Source organism: Odocoileus virginianus, chromosome 24 (genome assembly GCF_023699985.2).
Source record: "Odocoileus virginianus isolate 20LAN1187 ecotype Illinois chromosome 24, Ovbor_1.2, whole genome shotgun sequence".
Classification (NCBI taxonomy): Eukaryota; Metazoa; Chordata; class Mammalia; order Artiodactyla; family Cervidae; genus Odocoileus; species Odocoileus virginianus.
This window is the reverse complement of record NC_069697.1, coordinates 35,533,807-35,556,094: the sequence shown is the minus strand read 5'-3', so window position 1 is coordinate 35,556,094 and position 22,288 is coordinate 35,533,807. Positions and strand designations below refer to the sequence as shown.

Below are 22,288 nucleotides of genomic sequence, written 5' to 3'. Positions count from 1 at the left end.
AACTGTAATGTAAAGACAGAAGGTACCTAGGTTTCCAATGACATTGTCCAGTTGGTGAATCAGTCAATCCAGGAACTGCCACCTGCCTAGACTTTTAGTTATCAAGTTTCCCAAGGCTAATGATTTCAAAACTACTTTTTTAAAAAATTACTTAATTGGAAGATAATTACTTTACAATATTGTGATGGTTTTTTGCCATACATCAACATGTATTGGCCTTCTAGAATAATTCAGACACACCATTTGAAGAAATCAGACATTTATTGAGTATATATTCACTTAATACCACCACAGAGTGAAAAAGATGATATGAACTCCCCCGAAAACCAAACAAAGCAACTTGCCATTATTCTCACGTTATATCTGAATCTATAATCTTGCACTCGCCTTCTCTTTAATAAATGCCAAGACACACAAACTACTTGGAGGATATCCAATTTATCCTAAAATTGTAATATTTTCAGGTTAAAAAGCAGTTTAAGGGTGGTAATCGCTACATATCACAGTATGGCAAAATGCCTTCTTGCAGCTTTAGAATCATTACTACTCAAAATATCAACACATTTATGCAAATACTTGTGAAAAATGGAAACACCTTCCAGTTTCTGATTTCAGGAACAGCTGCAAGCCACCATCTCCTTCACAGATCTTCTGTTACAACATCCATCAAACGCCACTGGCCCAGCTCTCAAATCCTGACAACGACTGTGATGCATGTGTGTTGAGTTTGAATGGATGACATCATCTACAGCAAAGCTACAAGACCTGAATTATTTTTGCATAACACCCCAATACTCCCTGAAGAAATTTTACACACGGGTTGAAAACAGCTATTTTCCATCATAGTTTAAGTCAACTTATATTTTAAATGGAAGGTACACTGTTGCTTCTCTTTAGTTTTTACAAGGACTATGATGTTGTATATTTGAATATGCTTACGAATTCAGACAGTATATGTAAACTACACATAATCAGAGGCTTCACATCAGTTAAGTTTGTATTAAAAAGTCTAACCACACCTTCCAAATAGCATTCACAGCATTAGAAGTGAGAGAGATTTTCCTTTTTCTCTCCACATCTTTTCAAAGGCTCTCTTTTGTTTGAAAACTGGAAAACTGGAGTTACAGAAAATTCTTTAAAAATAATCCCATTAGACATTTCAAATTATTGGTAGAAATGAGGTGACAATAGGTATTTTTCATTTAGAAGTAAGTGCGACATTCATTTGTAATCATTTTTAAACTGCTTAGTCCAATATCCTATTCCATGCTCTTCTCATAATTCTGTAATTGCTAGATATCTAAATTAACACCATATTCATTTTTAGTTAAAAAAAAATTCTTGCACCACAATTTACCCCTGCCTTAAGTTCATATAACTTAGATTTAAAAATCTAGTTTCATGCTCAATGAATCAAGAAACAACAAACATTAGGACAGTTAAGCCAGGCTTTAATAGGCAAAAAAGGGTTGCTTTGGCAAAGTATAAAAGGATAACTGTTACAGTACTAATCATTATTTAATCTACTTTTATTAAATATTAGAATGCAATAAGGCAATTGTTTTAAGACACTTGAAGTTAAATTTAATAAACTGATAACTGGTCCTACACGGACACATTGTGCACCTACCTTTCCTGATACACTGTGCCCCTACGTTTCTTCTCTGTTTACTCTAAGAAATCAAAAAGTTAAAAATAAAAAATTAGCGGGCTTACTAAATCACTACTGATTAACACTAAGATGTTTATTCCTTACAATATAAACTTCTGAAAAAGAAGACTCTGACTACCCTCTTTCAAGGTTTTTCCATTTAATGTACTCCTGTTGTCTCCTGTTCTCTTGAATCCCTTCCTAACACTCCACCTGGAAGTATGCCTATTGAGGAATCAATGGATGTGATGTGTGGTTTAAACTGCCACTCAAGGTAGGGCAGTGGTTCCCAAACCTGGCCTCCTATCAATATCATCTGGGAAAATCAGATAAGATCCCTGGGCCCCTTTCAGATCTAATAAGGTTATCCCTTCCACCCTAACCTCCCATATTATCTATGTGGTCAGTCCTGCATAATCCAGTATCTGGGACGACTAAAAGGATGTCAAAAAGGAAGATATTTGTCATCGTGTTTCCACAAGTCTTGGGTCACAAACTGGGATCCAATATATAGAAAAAAAAAAAACTACAATGTAGAATCATAGCACTAAATGATCAGTGAGCAGAGTAACTGGGGAAAGACTTTACTATCAACAAATCAAACAAAGAAATTCAACAACCATAGCCTGGCTGCCCCTTCCATGAAAGCCTGACCCCGCAGGGCCATGAACAGAGGAAGGCAAGCTGACCGCAGGACAGGCTAGGGGGTCGCAGCTTCAAAAGTGACTGTCCCCACACCACTTCCCTCCCTCTCGCCTTCTCCATTCCCCACTCTGAGCCACTCTTCTCTTACTCTGCCTTTGGCCATTCTCTTATTCCCTTCTCTTTCCTCACTTCTGTCACTTCCTCTCTTTTCCTTCTTCCTCTCACCATTCATTTACATCATTCTTTTCTTCACTTTCTCTTCCTTACACAAGCTAAGCAAATTCACACTGGAGATATAGTGCACGTCCGCAAACACTCGGTCTAAAACAGAATGATCTGTACAGGAGACAACAGCGTGGCACACAACTTCAACAGCAAGGCCGGAGTGGCGTGAGACAGGCCATGCAGCTAACCCGTTCTCTCTCCCGGGCTCACAGCCCCATGACTGCCGAGTCTCATGAGGTGGGCAAGGCATACTGATTGTTCGCAAGCTTACGGGACCGAGAAGGTGAATGATATGCCCTGGCCCCCAAATCAAGAAGAGAATGCAGATCCAGTTCAGTTTGGTTTTCTTTCCTTTATACCAGTAACATTCAACTTGAGGCAAAATGAGAGAGCAGTGAAGCAGTAATACTGTTTCGGCTCAAAAGTATCCAGAGATAACTGGGTTACTGTATATACATTATAAACTACTCTTCACAGGGGGGAAAAACAACGTATGCATTTTCTTAAAATGTAAATCACAATATATATTTTCTCAAGGTTTTTTCCCAAGGTTTTTTCCTCTAAGATGGCAACTTCATATAAATGAAGGTTGACTACATTATAAAGTCATTCCACTTTGGTAAAACTGTAGCCCAGAGATAATTCTGAGGTCAGAATTTTTCTAAGACATAGACTCAAAGAATATATAATATAATTCAAATACACTGCATAGATACACTGTCTTAAGGAAAGAAATATAAAACATTCTGTAAGCTGCTCTAGAATTTAACTTCATAAATGCTGAGAAACTGTATTTCCTGAAACTTCTCAAGGGAAAAGTTTATCCAAAGATAAACGCAGAAAATTCATTTTAATATTGTCAAGGACTTCCTGTGATATCCTAAACTTTAGGTAAAAATAGTCCCTCAGTGGAGAGTTTTCACCATAACCCAATTTATGGTAAAATGCTAAAATTAGGTCAGGTCTGAATAAACCAAGTGAAGGACCTTCCAACTGACCCCACAGTGGACAGTGTGTGATGGTATAAATAAGGCACAACATGTGTGAGACCACAGCACACAATCCAGTTAAACTACGATACACTCTACCCAGTCTCAATCATACTAGAGCCCACGGGACTAAGAGTCTGTTCACTGAGAAAATTAAACCTAAGGAGCTTCCTAATAATATAAATTCATATCTTGTAAATAACCCCAAGTACTTCCACTAACATTCCAGAATCACATTTATAATCCATCAACTGGGCTGAGAATTGTGGTCCTACTTCAACCTTCAAGTTGGCAGAATGATTTCCAGTGGTTCCCAAACTAAATGACACCAAAATCATCTGAGGTGCTTATTAAAAATAGAATCATAAGGTGACTTATTTTTGCACCCTTATCATAAGGGGAATATGCCTTCGATATTAACTGAAGCCAAAGGGGGTGCAATGTCACTGTGGCTACCAAAGTGTTTATACAGGTGAAATAACATGATGACTAGCATTTTCTTTAAGATACATTAGCAAAGGAAAAAGGGACAGATAACACAAAAGTGGTAAACACGGACGTGTTCAATCTGGACGAGTACCACTGTACCGTTCTCTCCACTTCTGTGTAATGTGCAGACCCATCTGGATATGGCATACCAGGGTCAGCTAAGGTGAAGCCCTGGTCATTCTCGTCAAGGTCTCCACAAGAGCCTAATGTGGCCAGGCAGCCAAGGGTCTCCTCTGGGGCCATTAAAAATGATCCTACCTGCTCCAAACTTCAAAATTCTAGGGATCCCATTTTTTATTTAGCCAATTCAATCTCAACACGTTCACGAGTTCTCATGTTCACCGTGGCATTCCCTAAATGCTTCTGCCCCACGAGAGCCGGGCTCTTGCCAAATTCTGATTCGTCTTTCTCACACCTTTCTTTCTCAACCTGTCCTTGACTCAACCGCACAAGACAGAGGCCGGCTGTTCTTCCAAACCCCACAGAGGGCTCTGGGTCTTCATAAAGCCAGTCACCACTATTTCAGGTACTTCATAAACCACCATGGCAGTTTTCCTTCATGATTTTCTCTTCTCTATTTAAGTATTAAAATATCAAAAGAAAAAAAAAAGTTAACCTCATAGTAATTGGTAAAGAGACACGTGCCCCAGCACAGCACATGCTAAGTACTCAGAATCTATAGTTATATCAGTTAAAGGTCAAAAACACTAAGAAAAGTAATTTTTTCCTTACTGTCAGGATAAAAAAAAAATAGCTGTCTTAAGTGATATTCAAAAAAGGAGGACATGCACATTAACCAAATCAAAACTGTGTTTTCTACAGTCAGATGTGACAATCTTAAGCCAAATCATCCATGATAGTTTTCTAATGTACTTAAATTAAGGTTGTATATGTATATTTGCTTCTTCAAAGATATTCTGCAAAGCCATTTTGAGGTAGAAAAGAAAAGGTTTCAATGGATCACTTTTTCCTGCTCCACTGTTAACTGTAATCACTGCTCACAGAAGACATAGCTTCCATATTTTGGTCCATCACATTTTCCACCATTACAGAAGTATACTTCTTAGGTTCTCACTTTATTATCTGCATATTTATTGCTTCCAGAATGCCCAGTAAAGCTGAAATTTTTCATTTAAAGTGATAAAAAATTTTCCTAAAATACTTGCTTAATCATCTTAGACCTGACTTTTGGCAAGACAGTTAAGCACATACAAATGAAAATACTACATTTCACAAATACACACACAGACTAAAATCCAAACTTTCACTGTTTTCCTTATGGAGCTCAATCTTAAATGTGCAGCTTACGTATAAACTAAAAACACTTTTAAACATGATTGTCACAAAAATATTTTAAACAGAGATGAAATGTATAAAGGCACACACAGATTGTCGATAGTGACATCAGTTCCATCACATTTCTTTAGAAACAGAACCCTTCCTGTTTCTGTAAACAACTTCTTTTTCTCACACATTTAAAGTGAGGTTAGTGCTGACATAAGATTATTGCTATACTCACAGTTTGAGTGTTTCCACTGTGTATGAGGTACATTTTCTCCATTCATATATCCTTACTGCCCTTACCTACTGGAGAGTTAAGAGTCAACCCAAGTCTGTAGGCTATAACCATTCAATAACATTTTTGTCAATACTGGAATGATACCAGATAACATTATAAAACATCAGAGATCAAAAATATCTTCTTGTTGAGGTCCAAGACTTCAACTTGTTCTTCATTACATGAAAATATAGCTCATTTGACTTCTTCAGGAAAAAAATTCTACTGAAGATGAATAATTCCTTCCTGAAAACTTCATCTAAGACTATTCCTTCACAATAGTCTCTGATATTTTGTTGTTTTAATTCATTTGATTTAGCAGTCACCAAGAATCACCTTTCTTTCGGCGGTCTGTCATGACGGTCTTGTATGCTTTTTGTCAGCTGTTTGATAAATATTTTGTAAATTTTTCCACAGTATGTATGCACTGTCTTTTGTAGTTCCAGTTCTAATGGTTTTAATAAGGAATGGATGTGGTCATCTTCAAAAGAACACTAGAGAAAGAAGATAAAAAGACAAAGATATATATAAAAATTTAACTATTCCCAATAACTTCTTCAATCAACTTTTTATCAGCAGTCTCCACTTTAAAAAGTCTCATATACAGCACGTGCCCAACAAATAATTTCAATGAATTAAATAGAAGACATCTCACAGGAGGAGGGAGGAGGCAGAGAATCCTGAGTCAAGGCAAGGACATGGTCAAGAGCAGAAAAGACCCAAAGATTCTCACAGCTGTGAGAAGACAAGCAACAGGTCTGAAGGTGGCTGAGAGAGACTAATAAAAGCCAAAAATCACTCCGGTAACACTGGTGAAGCTGGACTGGGAAGAAGCGAGATGGAGACAGCACAGTTCAGGGTTTCCCAGAGTACTCCAGCTGCACAAGGATAGATGTTTGAGAACTGCTAAACACCATGCACTCTTGAGTGAGATTCACAGGGACACATGAGAATCGATTAAAACAGAAAACACACCTGTTGGATGTTGTTTGGCCCACTAATTCCAAAATGTACTTTCAGAATCCTTTTTCACTACAAAATGTATTAATACCTCAAGAAATATATTTTGGAAAACACTGTAGTAGTAGTAAGTGGGAAAAAAGCTGAGCTCTTAGCATTTTCGGCCATGTACCTTTTTGTTATTTGCAACTACAATTAGAAAGACTGATGGGGCTTGGAAATATCTTACAGGAAAGTTTAAAGTCAGTAAAAAATGGAAGACTCTAAAGGAAATTCAGAACCAGAAATCTAAGAGGACTGCAAATGACCTGAGGTTTACTACCCTGCCACAGAGGGAGAGGAAATGGAAGCACCACTTGAATCACAATTAGTGAGTCTGTAGGAAGCTGCAGCCCCTCTATGGAGAACAGGCTGAACTTCAATGCTCATTCAGAACACTGCCGTGATAGGGCTGAACAGAGATCCTAAACCCTGGTGCCTCTAGTGCAAGAAGACTAGGAGTGTTAACTGCATGAAACCTTCCTTCTTGGGTAATTTTTTCAAACCTAATCCCATACACTGAAGATAAATATCTTAAAGTATTAAAAAAAAAAAAAAAAAAAAAAGCAGGGGGGAGAAGAGGCTTAACTAGAAAGAAATGTAATGAAAATAATAACAGCCAGCACTCTGGGATCTGGAAGAAACTGCTGAAAGCTGGACTGGTTAAAAAGAAAGCACTTCCTACACACCAGGCATCAGGCTAAGAGCTTTATATGCAGTAAAGCATTTAAACCTCACACCAACTTTATGAAACATGACAATTTACAATGAAGCAACTAAGGAAGGGAGAGAGAATTCTCCCAGTTACAAAGCTCTAAGTGCTCAAAGCAGACAGCACTGCTAACCCAAAAAAGCAAATGCAACCGTGCCAAGTGAGTTTCAAAACCTCTGCTGAAAAGATGAAGCTCAGTTACCAGTGGTGAACTGCGGTGTGCTGTATATAGATGTGTCTACACTTGTCTGGGGCTAAAAGTAGCAGCCATGCCAAAGAAGGGAACCTTCATCAAGGTGTAACACCTGTAATGGAGTGTCAGCCTGGTAACAGTTCACTGTGTACAAAAACGTACTAGGGCAACTGTGGCTGAGAGGCGAGTGATACTGGGCAGACCAAACTGGTCTTGTTCCTACTCTACAACGACTAAAAATGGAAACGCTGCAAAGGTGTTTAAATGTTAATTCCTGGGGAATACTTGAGAATCAGTGCATTTCCTTGTGATTTTAAATCCCAGTGTCTGTGGTTAAAAAAATTTTTTTCTTCACTGGGAAGGTCTTTTGATGAATATTTTCCTGAAATAAAAACAGTGCCTCAGGGATTACAGCTCTTTTAGTCCACCATAGAAGTTTGACCTTTAAAGAAGAAGGTGAGAAATCACCAAATGCCCACCTGTATATACAGAGCCAGCAGTCGCCCTCCGCCAGGCTCAGATTCCACAGAACCCAGGACTGTGCACCCTCCTGGCGTCCAGCAGCTCACCTGCCTAGAGGCCACGGTGCCCTCCCCTGACTGCAGGCCTCCTCCTCCCCCACTGCGTGCTACCCGACTCGTCCACACCTTTCCTGGCTGCCTGGTACTCGTCCTTCCAGCTCAGACCGATGTCAGCTCCTCCGAGAAGCTCTCCTGACACAGATAATCACTCCCTCTTCATTGGCACCGTACCCAGCACACAAACTTTTAGGAAGGTCATGTTTTATATATAAGAATGTCAGCTGAAGGCAGAGAGTGAACAGTGAGGCTATGATGCCTACAATGAGATAATTCAAGGCATTTTCAAAAAACAGAACATGTTTCAAAAATACAAGTACAATGGCAGGCAGTTCAATCCTTCAGATGCCAAGTGCCAGCTACATACAAGATTGTGCAGGAGAGGATGTTGAGTCCCCTGCATCTCTGCAAATCTACTGCATCTTATGCAGATACAAGAAGGGTATGAGGTAAATCAAAGTTAACACAGAAACACCATGAAATCTAATAATTCAAATGAAATACAGGAAGCAGAAAATACTTTACAGCGCAATAAAATGCTTTATTCCCACTGTGAATCTGCACTTTTTAATCTTAGTATTTGTATTCACTCAACAACTAATATTTAACCATTATGTATGGACTATAAAACCTGATTTGCTGGCAGACATAGCCATGCGTTCACATTTTACAAATGGTTCACATCCTTATGGTTCACAACATTCAATGGCTATGACTAAGCTTCTCTCTGAAACTTGCATAAATACCTCTGTCTGAACAGTAATTCTTTTAAAAATTATACTTTCCATTGAATAATAGATAAGAGAAGATAGAAACATTAACCAAGCACCAAAAAGACTGATTAACTTCGTTAAGTTGAAAACTGGGTAGATACGGCTAATTAATACAAACTGAAAACAACCACTAGTCATTAATTACTTCAGGGTTTGAAACAGTTTTTAAAATAAGATTTATTTCTTAAAAATTGAGTGTAATTAATCAGCTTAAAACAAATACTCAGTTTTTTTTAAGTATGTACTTATAAGAGATCAAAGAAAAGATCAAATAAAACTAGTAAGATTTAATTCCTTAATAATGGATTTTTTTTTTTTTAATGCTCAGAGGCAACAAAGAAATCACATTTTTATAGGAGTGCATTTCTTTTCTACCCTGCAAAGTCTCAGAACTCCTAAAGTACCTTCTGTTATTTTTATCACCTCTTGACAAGCCATAATAAAGCATTATTAAAATATGATACTGATTCTGAAGGCATACAAGGTCAGCTACATGAAAATGAACATCAACACTAAATTTTATCACTCTTCAGTGAGTGTAGCTGTATCATGATAAACTGATTATTCAGAAACCCTATCTCTCAGGCTTATAGGATTAAGAAACTTAGAAAAACACTAAAGCTGTAGCCTACAATGCTACCAGCACTTTCCCTACCACCAAGTGTGAGCAACACTCACTGCCAGGAGAAAACTTCAGCTGCAGATCATCACCTTACACAGCACACATCGTCACCACATCCAGCCCAGTCCAGCCACTGCCTACTTGCACCCATCACCCCAGTCAAACAGCTCAACTCCTGACCTCCTCATGGGATTTTCACCACCCTCAAGACCTTTTCTCAGGCAGTGCTGGTTCTGCCTGCTCACCTGGCAAACTCTTACTCATCTCTTCAGGGTTCACTTCAAATGCCTCCTCCTCAATGAGGCCTTCCCTGGCCCTTCGGGGCACAGCTGCTACACTCTTCGACATCCTAATACAGTCTGTGTCTCAGGAGATTAGTTCAGTATCTTTATTCTCATTCCTATTAATGAGAGTGTACTAGCAAATACTGAGATCAGTTCAGTTCAGTTTAGTTCAGTCGCTCAATCATGTCCGACTCTTTGCGACCCCATGAATCACAGCACATCAGGCATCCCTGTCCATTACAAGCTCCCGGAGTTTACTCAAACTCACGCCCATCGAGTCGGTGATGCCCTCCAGCCGTCTCATCCTCTGTCGTCCCCTTCTCCTCCTGCCCCCAATCCCTCCCAGCATCAGGGTCTTTTCAAATGAGTCAGCTCTTCGCATGAGGTGGCCAAAGCACTGGAGTTTCAGCTTTCGCATCAGTCCTTCCAATGAACACCCAGGACTTATCTCCTTCAGGATGGACTGGTTGGATCTCCTTGCAGTCCAAGGGACTCTCAAGAGACTTCTCCAATACCACAGTTCAAAAGCATCAATTCTTCGGCACTCAGCTTTCTTCACAGTCCAACTCTCACATCCATACACGACCACTGGAAAAACCATAGCCTTGACTAGATGGACCTTTGTTGGCAAAGTAATGTCTCTGCTTTTTAATATGCTATCTAGGTTGGTCATAACTTTCCTTCCAAGGAGTAAGCGTCTTTTAATTTCATGGCTACAGTCACCATCTGCAGTGATTTTGGAGCCCCAAAAAATTAAGTCTGACGCTGTTTCCACTGTCTCCCCATCTATTTCCCATGAGGTGATGGGACCAGATGCCATGATCTTAGTTTTCTGAATGTTAAGCTTTAAGCCAACTTCTTCACTCTCCTCTTTCACTTTCATCAAGAGGCTTTTTAGTTCCTCTTCAGTTTCTGCCATAAGGATGGTGTCATTAGCAAATACTTAAGAGTCTCGCCAATAGGGGCATCAGCTCTTTTGATCCCCACACTTAGACCAAACCAGCACTCCTGTCACTGATATCTGTCTTCACATCCATAGAAGATCAGACACAGTCCAGCAGCACAGTGAACATACCCCCTGAAAGATGAATGGTCACTTATAACTTCTCCCTAGGTATCGGTGAATTAGCTGCATGGATAGTGACTGATATACAGCTCATTAAGCAAAATCATAAATCCAATCCTTATTTGGCTTTGCCCCAAGTCTTGGTCCCCAACATACTCAGAGACCTGATTCATGCATCAATCTACAGGTACGTGAAGTATAATCATCTCCCCCTGTCAATCCACCTTAACTACATAAAAGTGGACTATTAAGACCAAGGGGAAAAAGAGACAGAAACAGGTACCTGGGTGACAGGGCCAGAATAATTTTTTCCAAACTTAATATAAAGTTTAGTATTTAAAAAAGAAAACCTCATTTACAAAGGCAACAAAGAAACCTGAATAGACTTAAGATATGTTCAAAATCCACTGTATGAAAAGATCTATTCAACATTCCTGAAAGACACAAATCAAAGACAACCTTTGTTCCTAAGATGTCTCAACACCATCAAAACATCAGCAGTTACTAAGTCGACATGTGACAATGACACACTCCCAACGAAAAAACAACTTTTTGTTAAATGCATTGATACCTGTGTAAAAATAAAAATACACTAAGTAGGAAAACACTATAAGGACAGGATGTGAACAGGGAATAGCCCTTCAGTTCAGTTCAGTTCAGTTCAGTCACTCAGTCGTGTCCAACTCTTTGGGACCCCATGAATCGCAGCACGCCAGGCCTCCCTCTCCAGCAGGTATTAAAATACAGCACAAAGACATCATAGTTAAAACAGTGTGTGTTAGTGTACAAATGGACAGGCCAGTGGAGCAAAAGAGAAAATCGAGAAATCACAAATGGAATTTTAGTATATGATAAAGTCAGTATCTCAAATCTTCAGGTTATAGATAACCTTTCAAATAAACATAATTGGGACAAGACGGCCACTTGGAAAAAGATCAAATCAGATCTATCCCTTACTCAAGAGTAAATTCCAAATTGAGCAGAAGACTAAATGTAGTAAGTGAAACAGTATATAGGTGAACTTTTCGGTAAGCTGAGTATAGGTAGGGAAAGACTTTCTATGACTTTTTTTTAAAGGTTTTAAATTTGATTACACAAAAATTTAAAAAAAAAAAACTCTGAATGACAAAAAATGCCATAAACAAAGTCAAACTGGGAGAAAATATTTACATCAGATATAACAGAAAAAGAACTAATATCTTTAATACACAAAGAACTTGCAGCAAATGATGAGCAGGTAGGAAGTAAAGTATGAAAGTCTCACATGGTGATGACTGAACAACTCTATAAATATGCTAAAAACCACCAAATAATTTACACTATGAGTGAAAAGGATGGCATATGAAATATGTTAAAAATAAAGTCATTTTTAAAAATCAACAGAAGACTAAGTAAGAGATCTGAAAGAAAATTCACAACAAAAAGATGTAAAAACAGCTGTTAGATATATAAAAAGATGTTCATCTCACTCATACGAGAAAGCGAAATTTAAACTAAGATTCCATTTCTCACTTATTAGCATGGCAAAAAATTTTCAAGGTTGACAATATACTCCTGTGCATAACAGGCTTCCTCATGAACTGTTGGCAGGAATGCAAAATAATCCCTATGGAGGGGAAACAGGCAGTAACTTCCATTAAAATTATCCCATGTCCAGGAATTTACCCTAATTAATACATTGCTTTTTCCTTCCTCCCTCCCTCCATCACTTCTTTCCTTCTTTTCTCTCTCTCATTCTCTCCTTCCCCCTCTCTATTGGCCCACCCTGCAGTTTGCAGAATCTTAGTGTCCCCAAACCAGAGATCTAACCAGAGCCCCGGCAGTAAAAGCATGGAGCCCTAACCACTGGTCCACCAGGGAATTCTGCAGCATTATCATTCAAAACATTGGAGAATACCAAAACGTTCAAACTTAAGAGATTAGTTGAATAAACTCTAGTACATGCACAAAGTGGAGTATCATACAGCTGTGTAAAAAACATATGAGGAAGATATTTATAAATGCCCAAACTTACAGAATATTGTAAAACAAAAGCAAAGAACAAATAAAGATGAACAATACCTTTCATGTAAGAAAAAGGGACTTACAAAACATACGTGTACCCTCTCATCTGTACAAGGACAAACCAGAAAATGAAATTCGTGATGGGGCTGGGACTTGGGGTGGAAGGATGGGGAAGAAACAATTTCTCAGTAAACCCTAATACAGCTTTGACTTTTTGAAGTATATTAATATTCCTCATATCAAACTGAACTAAGACTTCCCTGATGGTCCAGTGGTTAAGACTCTGCCTGCCAATGCAGGACACGGGTTCAATTCCTGGTCCTGGAAGATTTCACATGCCATGGGGCAACTAAGCCCAAGAGCCACAACTGCTGAGGCCCCTGCTCTAGAGTCTGTGCTCTGCAACAAGAGAAGCCACGCTAAGGGGAAGCCTACGCACTGAAACTAGAGAGCTCCCGCTCACCTCAACTAGAGTAAGCCCTTGTGCAGCAGCAAAGACCCAGCACAGCCAAAAAAGTGATTAATGAAGTCCTTAAAAATTGAATCAACAGAGATGAGGGGAAAAAAACTTAAAACTGAAAGCATGTGGAAATACATGAATCCAACAGTATTTCAAATGAATAAATAATGACACTGACAGGAGGAGAAAAAAACTAACGCAAATACAGTACAGAACATGCACCCTCATCCAGGGGTGGGGAGGGCGGGAGAAGGACTGTAAACAAACTGAATGCTTACAGCCAGCTAGTTTTTCAAGGAGAAGAGTGGGGATAGTACTACAAATGGAGCATTTCTGAAATTATTTTAAATGTATTATAGCATTAAGCAAAAGAGGAAAAGTTCTAGTTTGCAGCCAGGATTCTAACTGGAAGAAAACAGAAACCATGTAGAAGAGGAAAGGAAGGAGCCTGGGGGAATGAAACTGGGTGCGCTGGTGCGGGCAGAGGTCTCTGTGTGTGTATGTGTTTGCATTTTTGTATTTCCCAGCTCTGCTGCTAAAAGGGCTTGGAAGGGAAGACACCTTTGCAGCAATAAGCATCAGAGTTCCTTAGAGAGACAGCTAATTTCAGGGCGAGGGCAGGGAAGGCATAGTAAGATAAGCCTGGAATATTTTGCTTGTACCTCCTCTTTGAGAAGGTACTCAAAATAATGAAGGAAATGCGTCAAATAAGCACAAGAGATGGCCAAAAGGGGCACTCAATCGCTAAATTTGGCACAACTTCAGCATCAATATAAATAACATTGAACACTGCATTACAATTTGCTGAAAAGAATAGTATCAGTGAGTTCATACTGATAATGCATAGGTCAATAAGTGGGCAAAAGGCAGTGTCCTTCCTTACAGCAGAAAGCCAAGTGCCAGAGCTGTATGGGGAGGGTGTGGTGGGGCTTATCACTACTGAACTAGAGTAAAGGATATACAAATTCTCTGTAAACCAGGGAACATGTCCACAAAAACACTTAAAAAAAAAGAGCTTACATTTCTCAGTGCTTCATAAATAGCTCTAAATGCTGGTTGCTTATCATCATGGTAAACACCTCTGTTCCCATGGAGAATAAAGATTCCTTCTTCTTCAGCTTCTTGGCAATTGCTTCCATATATGCAATGATCTGGTCGATAATTCCATTGGCAAGGAAAAACAAAAAGGCTTTCTACACAAAGATAAAACAAAGAAGTAAACACACGCTAATTCCACAGAATTAACATTCTGCAAAGATTTTAAACTTAGTTTACTCTGTCTTAAACATAAAGAGTGATAATATAAGCCAAAATCAAATAAATGCATTTTTTTCAATTTTGACTAAATACTATTTTTTTTACAAAGAATAAAAGAAATTTTAAAAATTACCTGGATTATGAAAAAATATGATATTCAACAGATCTTGATCACCCCATGTGATGTTCAGCTTGTATTTTTTAAGCAATGGCATCAGTATATCTCCCCATCGTAGTCGCACGGTGGTCATATCATTCTGTTGGTAAACACATGAACAAATTTCTCAGACTTCCAGGTTAAAAATGGCAGCATAGTGACAGTTCCTCCTTCTTCCCTTAGCAGTCATTACAGGGCAACAGGAGATGTGCAAACTTTTTTGTTACAAAACAATGTGACCCTAACGTAAACCTAAAAGTGAGGAAGAATGAACAGCTCAAGTGGAGAGAGAACAAAAGATACCTGAAGCTGTACAGAGACATGATGAAACTAACAGAAGTCGGGAAGGAAAGGGAAAGAGAAAGGAGGTGGTTTCAGTGCTATGACTGTACCCTCATCTTCAAAAGCACACAGTTTTAGTACCTGTGTCATATATCTAGACACAGCACCTATGTCTCTGCAATACGCTGCTGAAGATTAAACATGTGAATAGATAAATGAAACGTACTAGGAGCAGTGGGGCTTCCCTGGTAGCTCAGTCGGCAAAGAATCTGCATACAATGCAGGAGACCAGTTCAATCCCTGAGTCAGGAAGATCCCTGAAGAAGGGAGTGTCTCCCCATCCCCACTCCATTATTCTTGCCTGAAGGATTTCATGGACAGAGCAGGTTTGCAACCTACAGTCTATGGGGTCACAAAGAGCTGGACATGACTGAGCGACTAACACACACACACACACACACACACACACACACACAGGAGCAGTACTTGGCACAGCGTTGCTTAGCTCTTATATTATCACCATGATCACTATGATTCTTAGACTGATTTGTTAATCCTTTATAATTGGCATTTCAAAGAGATCACTTGAAACTGATAAATAAAAAATAGATACTGAATTTAATCAGATGCCTTTTCAGCCTCTATGGAATTACTCATAGCTCATTATTTTAAAACTCAAAGTCAGATACGTAAGGAAACAACAGAGTTGAAAGAGGGCTGGGGATCACTTGAATCTAGGGTGAAAAGGGGTGGAGTTGAATACCAAGTCTTTTATACAAATTTGACTCTTGGAAACTCTCCAGGTTTAAACTAAGTACTTTTCAAACTATAGTTTCTAACATGCTGATGAGTGAATTTTTCACAACTTCTGAGAGATTTAAGTACAGAAATTGAGCATAAAATTTAGAAACTTTTATAGCAATTTAACAGTAATTTTATGTCTATTTATTTTAACATTTTCCAAGTAATTTACTTATATTATTTTTTACAAAACCATTGGCTCATGACAGATTGCAAACAATGTTTAAAAAAGCACTGATCCTTCTTCACTGATCCTATCTCCAGAGAGTCTGAAAACAACTGTTATAAGCATATTCAAGGATATATAGTAAACTCAGTGGAGGTATAAGCAAACTATCCTTTGAGAAGGAAAAGTAAGAATTCCTAGGGGAAAAAACTACATATTTAAACTAAATATAATCTACTATAGTAATTGTATTACCTTCTTTCTCAGGATGCAGTAAATACAGTGACTATACACAATAAGAAATCTCATACATACACACACAAAATCTGGAAAATGACTGAAACAAATTTTACTTAAGGAAATGGTAAGAAAACAATTTATTGAAAGGACAACTCTGCAATGAGTCACTGATCATGTTAACTAAATACTTGTAGGATCTGAAAAGGAAAATATGAGTTGATCAACAAGGACCAAGACCAGTAATGCATGGAATAACCCTTGTATCATGTCATGTTCAAGTCTTCAATGGATTTTACTTATTTAAAAAAAGGAAGAAGAAAAACATACCTATTCTAAGAAACACATCTACTCGAAGAAGAAAAGATAAATAACAAGTCCAGGGCAGTTTTAGGGGGAAAGGAGGGGTGGGGGGCACGGGGGGTGAAGAGGAATCTTTATAACGCAAAGGAAAAGTCCTACCAGAAAAATATTGGACAAGAGGCAATAACACTAGTAGTACTTGTTGAGGATATAATATAGAATATCCAACACCAAAAAAGCCATGAAAAATGAGTTTAATAAAGAGGCATTATATACAAAAAGAGTTCAAGCCAACAGAAACAGAAAAACAGCAAAGTAGAAGTCAAAGGAAATGGACATACAGCCATTCACAAAGGAGGAAACAAAAACGGCTAAAAATTATGAAAAGATTTTCATCCACATAGGTGGTGTAGTCAGGAAAGTAAAAATCAAAATGCATGAGGTATTTTTCAGCCATCAGTTCAGTTTAGTTCAGTTGCTCAGTTATGTCCGACTCTTTGTGACCCCATGAATCGCAGCACGCCAGGCCTCCCTGTCTGTCACCAACTCCAGGAGTTTACCCAAACTCATGCCCACTGAGTTGGTGATGCCATCCTGCCATCTCATCCTCTGCCATCCCCTTCTCCTCCAGCCTTCAATCTGTCCCACCACCAGGGTCTTTTCAAATGAGTCAGCTCTTCACAATAGGTGGCCAAAGTATTGGAGTTTCAGCTTCAGCATCAGTCCTTCCAATGAACACCCAGGACTGATCTCCTCTAGGATGGACCGGTTGGATCTCCTTGCAGTCCAACGGACTCTCAAGAGTCTTCTCCAACACCACAGTTCAAAAGCATCAATTCTTCGGTGCTCAGATTTCTTTATACTCCAACTCTCACACCCATGCATGACTACTGAAAAAACCATAGCCTTGACTATACAGACCTTTGTTGGCAAAGTAATGTCTCTACTTTTTAATATGCTGTCTAGGTTAGTCATAACTTCCCTTCCAAGGAGTAAGCGTCTTTTAATTTCATGAGTGCGGTCACCATCTGCAGTGATTTTGGAGCCCAAAAAAATAAAGTCAGCCAGTTTCCACTGTTTCCCCATCTATTTCCCATGAAGTGATGGGACTGGATGCCATGATTTTAGTTTTCTGAATGTTGAGATTTAAGACAAGATGGGACTGGATGCCATGATTTTAGTTTTCTGAATGTTGAGATTTAAGCCAACTTTTTCACTCTCCTCTATCACTTTCATCAAGAGGCTCTTTAGTTCTTCACTTTCTGCCATAAGGGTGTTGTCATCTGCATGTCTGAGGTTATTGATGTTTCTCCCAGCAATCTTGATTCCAGCTTGTGCTTCATCCAGCCCAGCATTTCTCATGATGTACTCTGCATATAAGTTAAATAAGCAGGGTGACAATATACAGCCTTGACGGACTCCTTTTCCTATTTGGAACCAGTCTGTTGTTCCATGTCCAGTTCTAACTGTTGCTTCCTGACCTGCATACATATTTCTCAAGAGGCAGGTCAGGTGGTCTGGTACTCCCATCTCTTTCAGAATTTTCCACAGTTTATTGTGATCCACACAGTCAAAGGTTTTGGCATAGTCAATAAAGCAGAAGCAGCCATATAACTTGGAGAAGGCAATGGCACCCCACTCCAGTACTCTTGCCTGGAAAATCCCATGGACGATGGAGCCTGGTAGGCTGCATTCCATGAGGTCACGAAGAGTCGGACACAACTGAGAGACTTCACTTTCACTTTTCACTTTCACGCATTGGAGGAGGAAATGGCAACCCACTCCAGTGTTCTTGCCTGGAGAATCCCAGGAACGGGGGAGCCTGGTGGGCTGCCGTCTATGGGGTCACACAGAGTCGGACACAACTGAAGCGACTTAGCAGCAGCAGCAGCCATATAACTACATATTAATACTAGTACACACAATCAAATAAATTATTCTTTCTCCACAATATCACACACATTAAATGTGACAGGCTATATGTACTGACATAAAAATCAACTATATATTTGCTAAGTGAAAAAAGCAAACTGAAGCTGTATAAAAGGTCTCCACATGTATATGCTAATGTACATGTATATCTGCTTCAAAATGCCTTTTTAAAAGGGCCTGAAGAATACAGAGCAAAGTATATAATGTCATTTGGGCAAAAGAATGAAACTGGGGATAGTGGAATGTAAAGTGGAAAAGTGTCTTTTTACTCAATGAATTGCCTGAATTTTTACAAGCATGATTTATTTTGTAATTTTTAAAAAAAGATGTAGCTCTAATATTCATTTCAGCAAATCTACCAAAAATGCACATTATATTAAGATAAATTAGTTTCATTTTTAGAATTATGTAAGCTTTTAAAAACAAACTCATTATTACCATCAGTCTATGTTATATGTAAAAATAAAATTAACAGATGACTATTCATATCATGCTCTGACAATGCTAGAAACTGAGAACTCATCCATTCTCAAAGATTACTAATTTCTGAAAAGTTCTGCCCCTTTTGGTAAGATGTTCACTGACATTGTTTTCTTAAGCTGTATATGTAATACAATAAAAGCCTTCCATCACACACATATTTCAAATATGTAAAAACAATCATCACAACTACCTCACAGCAAGTATTCTATTTTTTCATACTTTTCCATAATTCATCAGTGACAAAAAAAAAGTTCATTAATTGCCTGGTTTCTAAAACTTCTGTCTGTCCTCTGCCAGTAGTTATCCGAGTTGCTACATTATGCCAGACTCCATGCTAAATATTCTGAAAGCAAAGCTGTATAAAAGACATACCCTCCCCTCAGTTCTTGTAGAAAACAGGCCAAAATTAAACTTTACAAAAAAATAAATGGCAGGACACGAACAAGGTATAGCAAACATACAAGAAAAGAATTCTCAAGATGCCTATAGTCTTTGATTTTTATCTAATAAATAGGAAAAGGTCAAGAAATATCCTAACAGGGATTCAACACTGCAGAAACAATCATAATACAAAATACAAAGTAGTATCTTAGCCAGGGTTATATCAGTGTCTACAAAGCATTATCAGAAACAAAAGAAAAAGCTAAATTTTTACTATTTTAAATTTTAAAATATATAATTACAATACATAAGGTTGGAACTGAATAATTATGAATGGTTGGGGCTGGCTACAGCAAAGCATATTAAGAATTTAAAACATGGTCACTGTCCTGTGGGTTGTCTTACAGCCTTTCATGTAATAATAACTATGGGATAACATTTGTGGACCTTTATGAAACAATTTGAAAAGTTATTATAAGTAATTCAGTCATATCACTAGAGCTCTAAAATTTGACATCTGTGCCATAAATTATATAGAGTCAGTAGGAAAAAAAAACAAGGTCATGTCTGCTAAAGATATGTTTGGAAATCAGGAAAAATAAAGAGATATAAAATGGAACCAAAAAAAAAAATCAATAAGTTTTGTCAAAACATATCAGCAATTATAAACAAAATATTTTAAAAACAGAGCAAATCTTTGTTCCCAGTGGGCAAGAACAGAGTTGTCTGAAACAAAGGGATAGTATGTATGAAGTAAATTGCACCTACTAATTAATATACAATCATACACCTCGTATTTTTCTTCATTAAGTCGTTAATACACAGACAAAAACAAAAGTTTGAAAGCTTAGAAATTTTTTCAATTCCCATATCTACATCTCTAGTTGGATTAGAACATGCCACAGACTAAAAGGAAAGCAGAGAAATTGTTCCACATACTTTAAGAATGACATTCTAATAAGTAAAAGGCAAATAAAAAATAACGATATATTTGAACTACATAGCTGTAATTTGAAATGTTCTTAAAAATCAAATAATGGTGTTACACTAAATTATCTCTAAGGTTCTTTGCAACACAACACTTCTCGTAACTCTAAGAATTTCAAATGAAGAGTCCCTAAGCACTTACATTATTCCTTAGCACATAATCTCACAGCACCATCTTCTGGTATGATATTACTATGCATAGTCTAACCATCAGAAAAGAAAGAAAATTCATGGTATGACACCTGCCTTATTTAGTGAAACGTTATGGTAGATAAAATTTTAAAGCTCAAAATATATTAGCCAATTGGGTAACTGAGGTTGACTGATAAGAGCACAGTTTACATTGACTTCATTAATGCATTCATTTGTGGAAGACAAACTGAAGCGAAATCAAGATTTCAGAAAGGTACAGAAGATGGGAAAGCTAAAAAAACAAACCAACCAACCCTATATCTGGTAGATATACAGAAGATAAGAGTGACAGATATTAACTGCCTTAAGATTGAAATGTCCAGATGTGGGTGGTGATGGCTACAAGCAGTTCAGTGGCCTGTAGGAAGGATACAAAGGGACAATAAATTTAAATCAGACATAAAGACAGGAATAAAAATAATGGTGTAAACTCTGGTCCACCACAGCCAATGGAAAAATCCTAAATATATATATATGTGCAAATATGTATACATACATATTCATATCATAAAAGATATAATATCCCTTAATGCTTAATTCAGTATTAACCAGATGTAAAGGGAGAAACAGTGAGCGTGCTTATTTAACTTCTATGCAGAGTACATCATGAGAAATGCTGGGCTGGAGGGAGCACAAGCTGGAATCAAGATTGCCGGGAGAAATATCAATAACTTCAGATATGCAGATGACACCACCCTTATTGGCAGAAAGTGAAGAGGAACTAAAAAGCCTCTTGATAAAAGTGAAAGAGGAGAGTGAAAAAGTTGGCTTAAAGCTCAACATTCAGAAAACTAAGATCATGGCATCTGGTCCCATCACTTCATGGGAAATAGATGGGAAAACAGTGGAAACAATGTCAGACTTTATTTTTTTGGGCTGCAAAATCACTGCAGATGGTGACTGCAGCCATGAAATTAAAAGATGCTTACTCCGTGGAAGGGAAGTTATGACCAACCTAGATAGCATATTAAAAAGCAGAGACATTACTTTGCCAACAAAGGTCTGTCTGGTCAAGGCTATGGTTTATTCAGTAGTCATGTATGGATGTGAGTTGGACTATAAAGAAAGCCGAGTGCCAAAGAATTGATGCTTTTGAACTGTGGTGTTGGAGAAGACTCTTGAGAGTCCCTTGGACTGCAAGGAGATCCAACCAGTCCATCCTAAAGGAAATCAGTCCTGAATATTCATTGGAAGGACTTATGTTGAAGCTGAAACTCCAATACTTTGGCCACCTGATGCAAAGAGCTGACTCACTGGAAAAGACCCTGATGCTGGGAGGGATTAGGGGCAGGAGGAGAAGGGGATGACAGAGGATGAGACGGCTGGATGGCATCACCGATTCGATGGACATGAATTTGGGTAAAGTCCGGGAGTTGGTGATGTACAGGGAAGCCTGGCGTGTTGCAATTCATGGGGTCGCAAAGAGTCGGACATGACTGAGCGACTAAACTGAACTGAACTGAAGGTGCTTACTAATGGTCATGCCCTATATCAAGCACTTTGAATGTTTCTCTTAAAAAGACCACCTACATGAGTCCATTTATTATCTCTATTTTTCAGCTGAGAGAACTGACATTTGAAAATTAACTAGCTGGCTAGTAGTTGTGGTGAACAGGCGACAAAGTTAAACATAAGGCCAAACTACTTGACTCTAACGGCCCCAGACTACAATGGCTTAAGGATTCATCAGCATGAAACTGATAAACAGTACAATGTGTTCAGAATGCACAGTCAGAGAATTCTATAAGCCGGACTTTTCTGATCCCAAAATTTGAGACAAGAAACATGTAGGGATTTTTTTTAAAGTCACTGTAATTTCCAATAGCACCAAAACAGCCGACATTTCCTATGTGTTAAGCCTC

At 38.3% G+C, this 22,288-nt stretch overlaps 1 protein-coding gene across 2 annotated transcripts in view; it reads right to left on the bottom strand.

Moving 5' to 3' along the window:
• Nucleotides 1–242: 242 nt before the first annotated feature.
• The window catches only part of GXYLT1 (glucoside xylosyltransferase 1), a 50,383-nt gene continuing 28,337 nt past the window's right edge, over nt 243–22,288 (bottom strand). For both annotated transcript variants that reach the window (XM_020898438.2, XM_020898439.2), the window contains 3 exons: nt 14,639–14,762; nt 14,269–14,441; nt 243–6,051 (listed from right to left, as the gene is read on the bottom strand). In XM_020898438.2, coding sequence (XP_020754097.1) covers nt 5,890–6,051; nt 14,269–14,441; nt 14,639–14,762 — 459 coding nt within the window. In that variant the 3' untranslated portion in view covers nt 243–5,889. The remainder of the gene's footprint in view (nt 6,052–14,268; nt 14,442–14,638; nt 14,763–22,288) is intronic.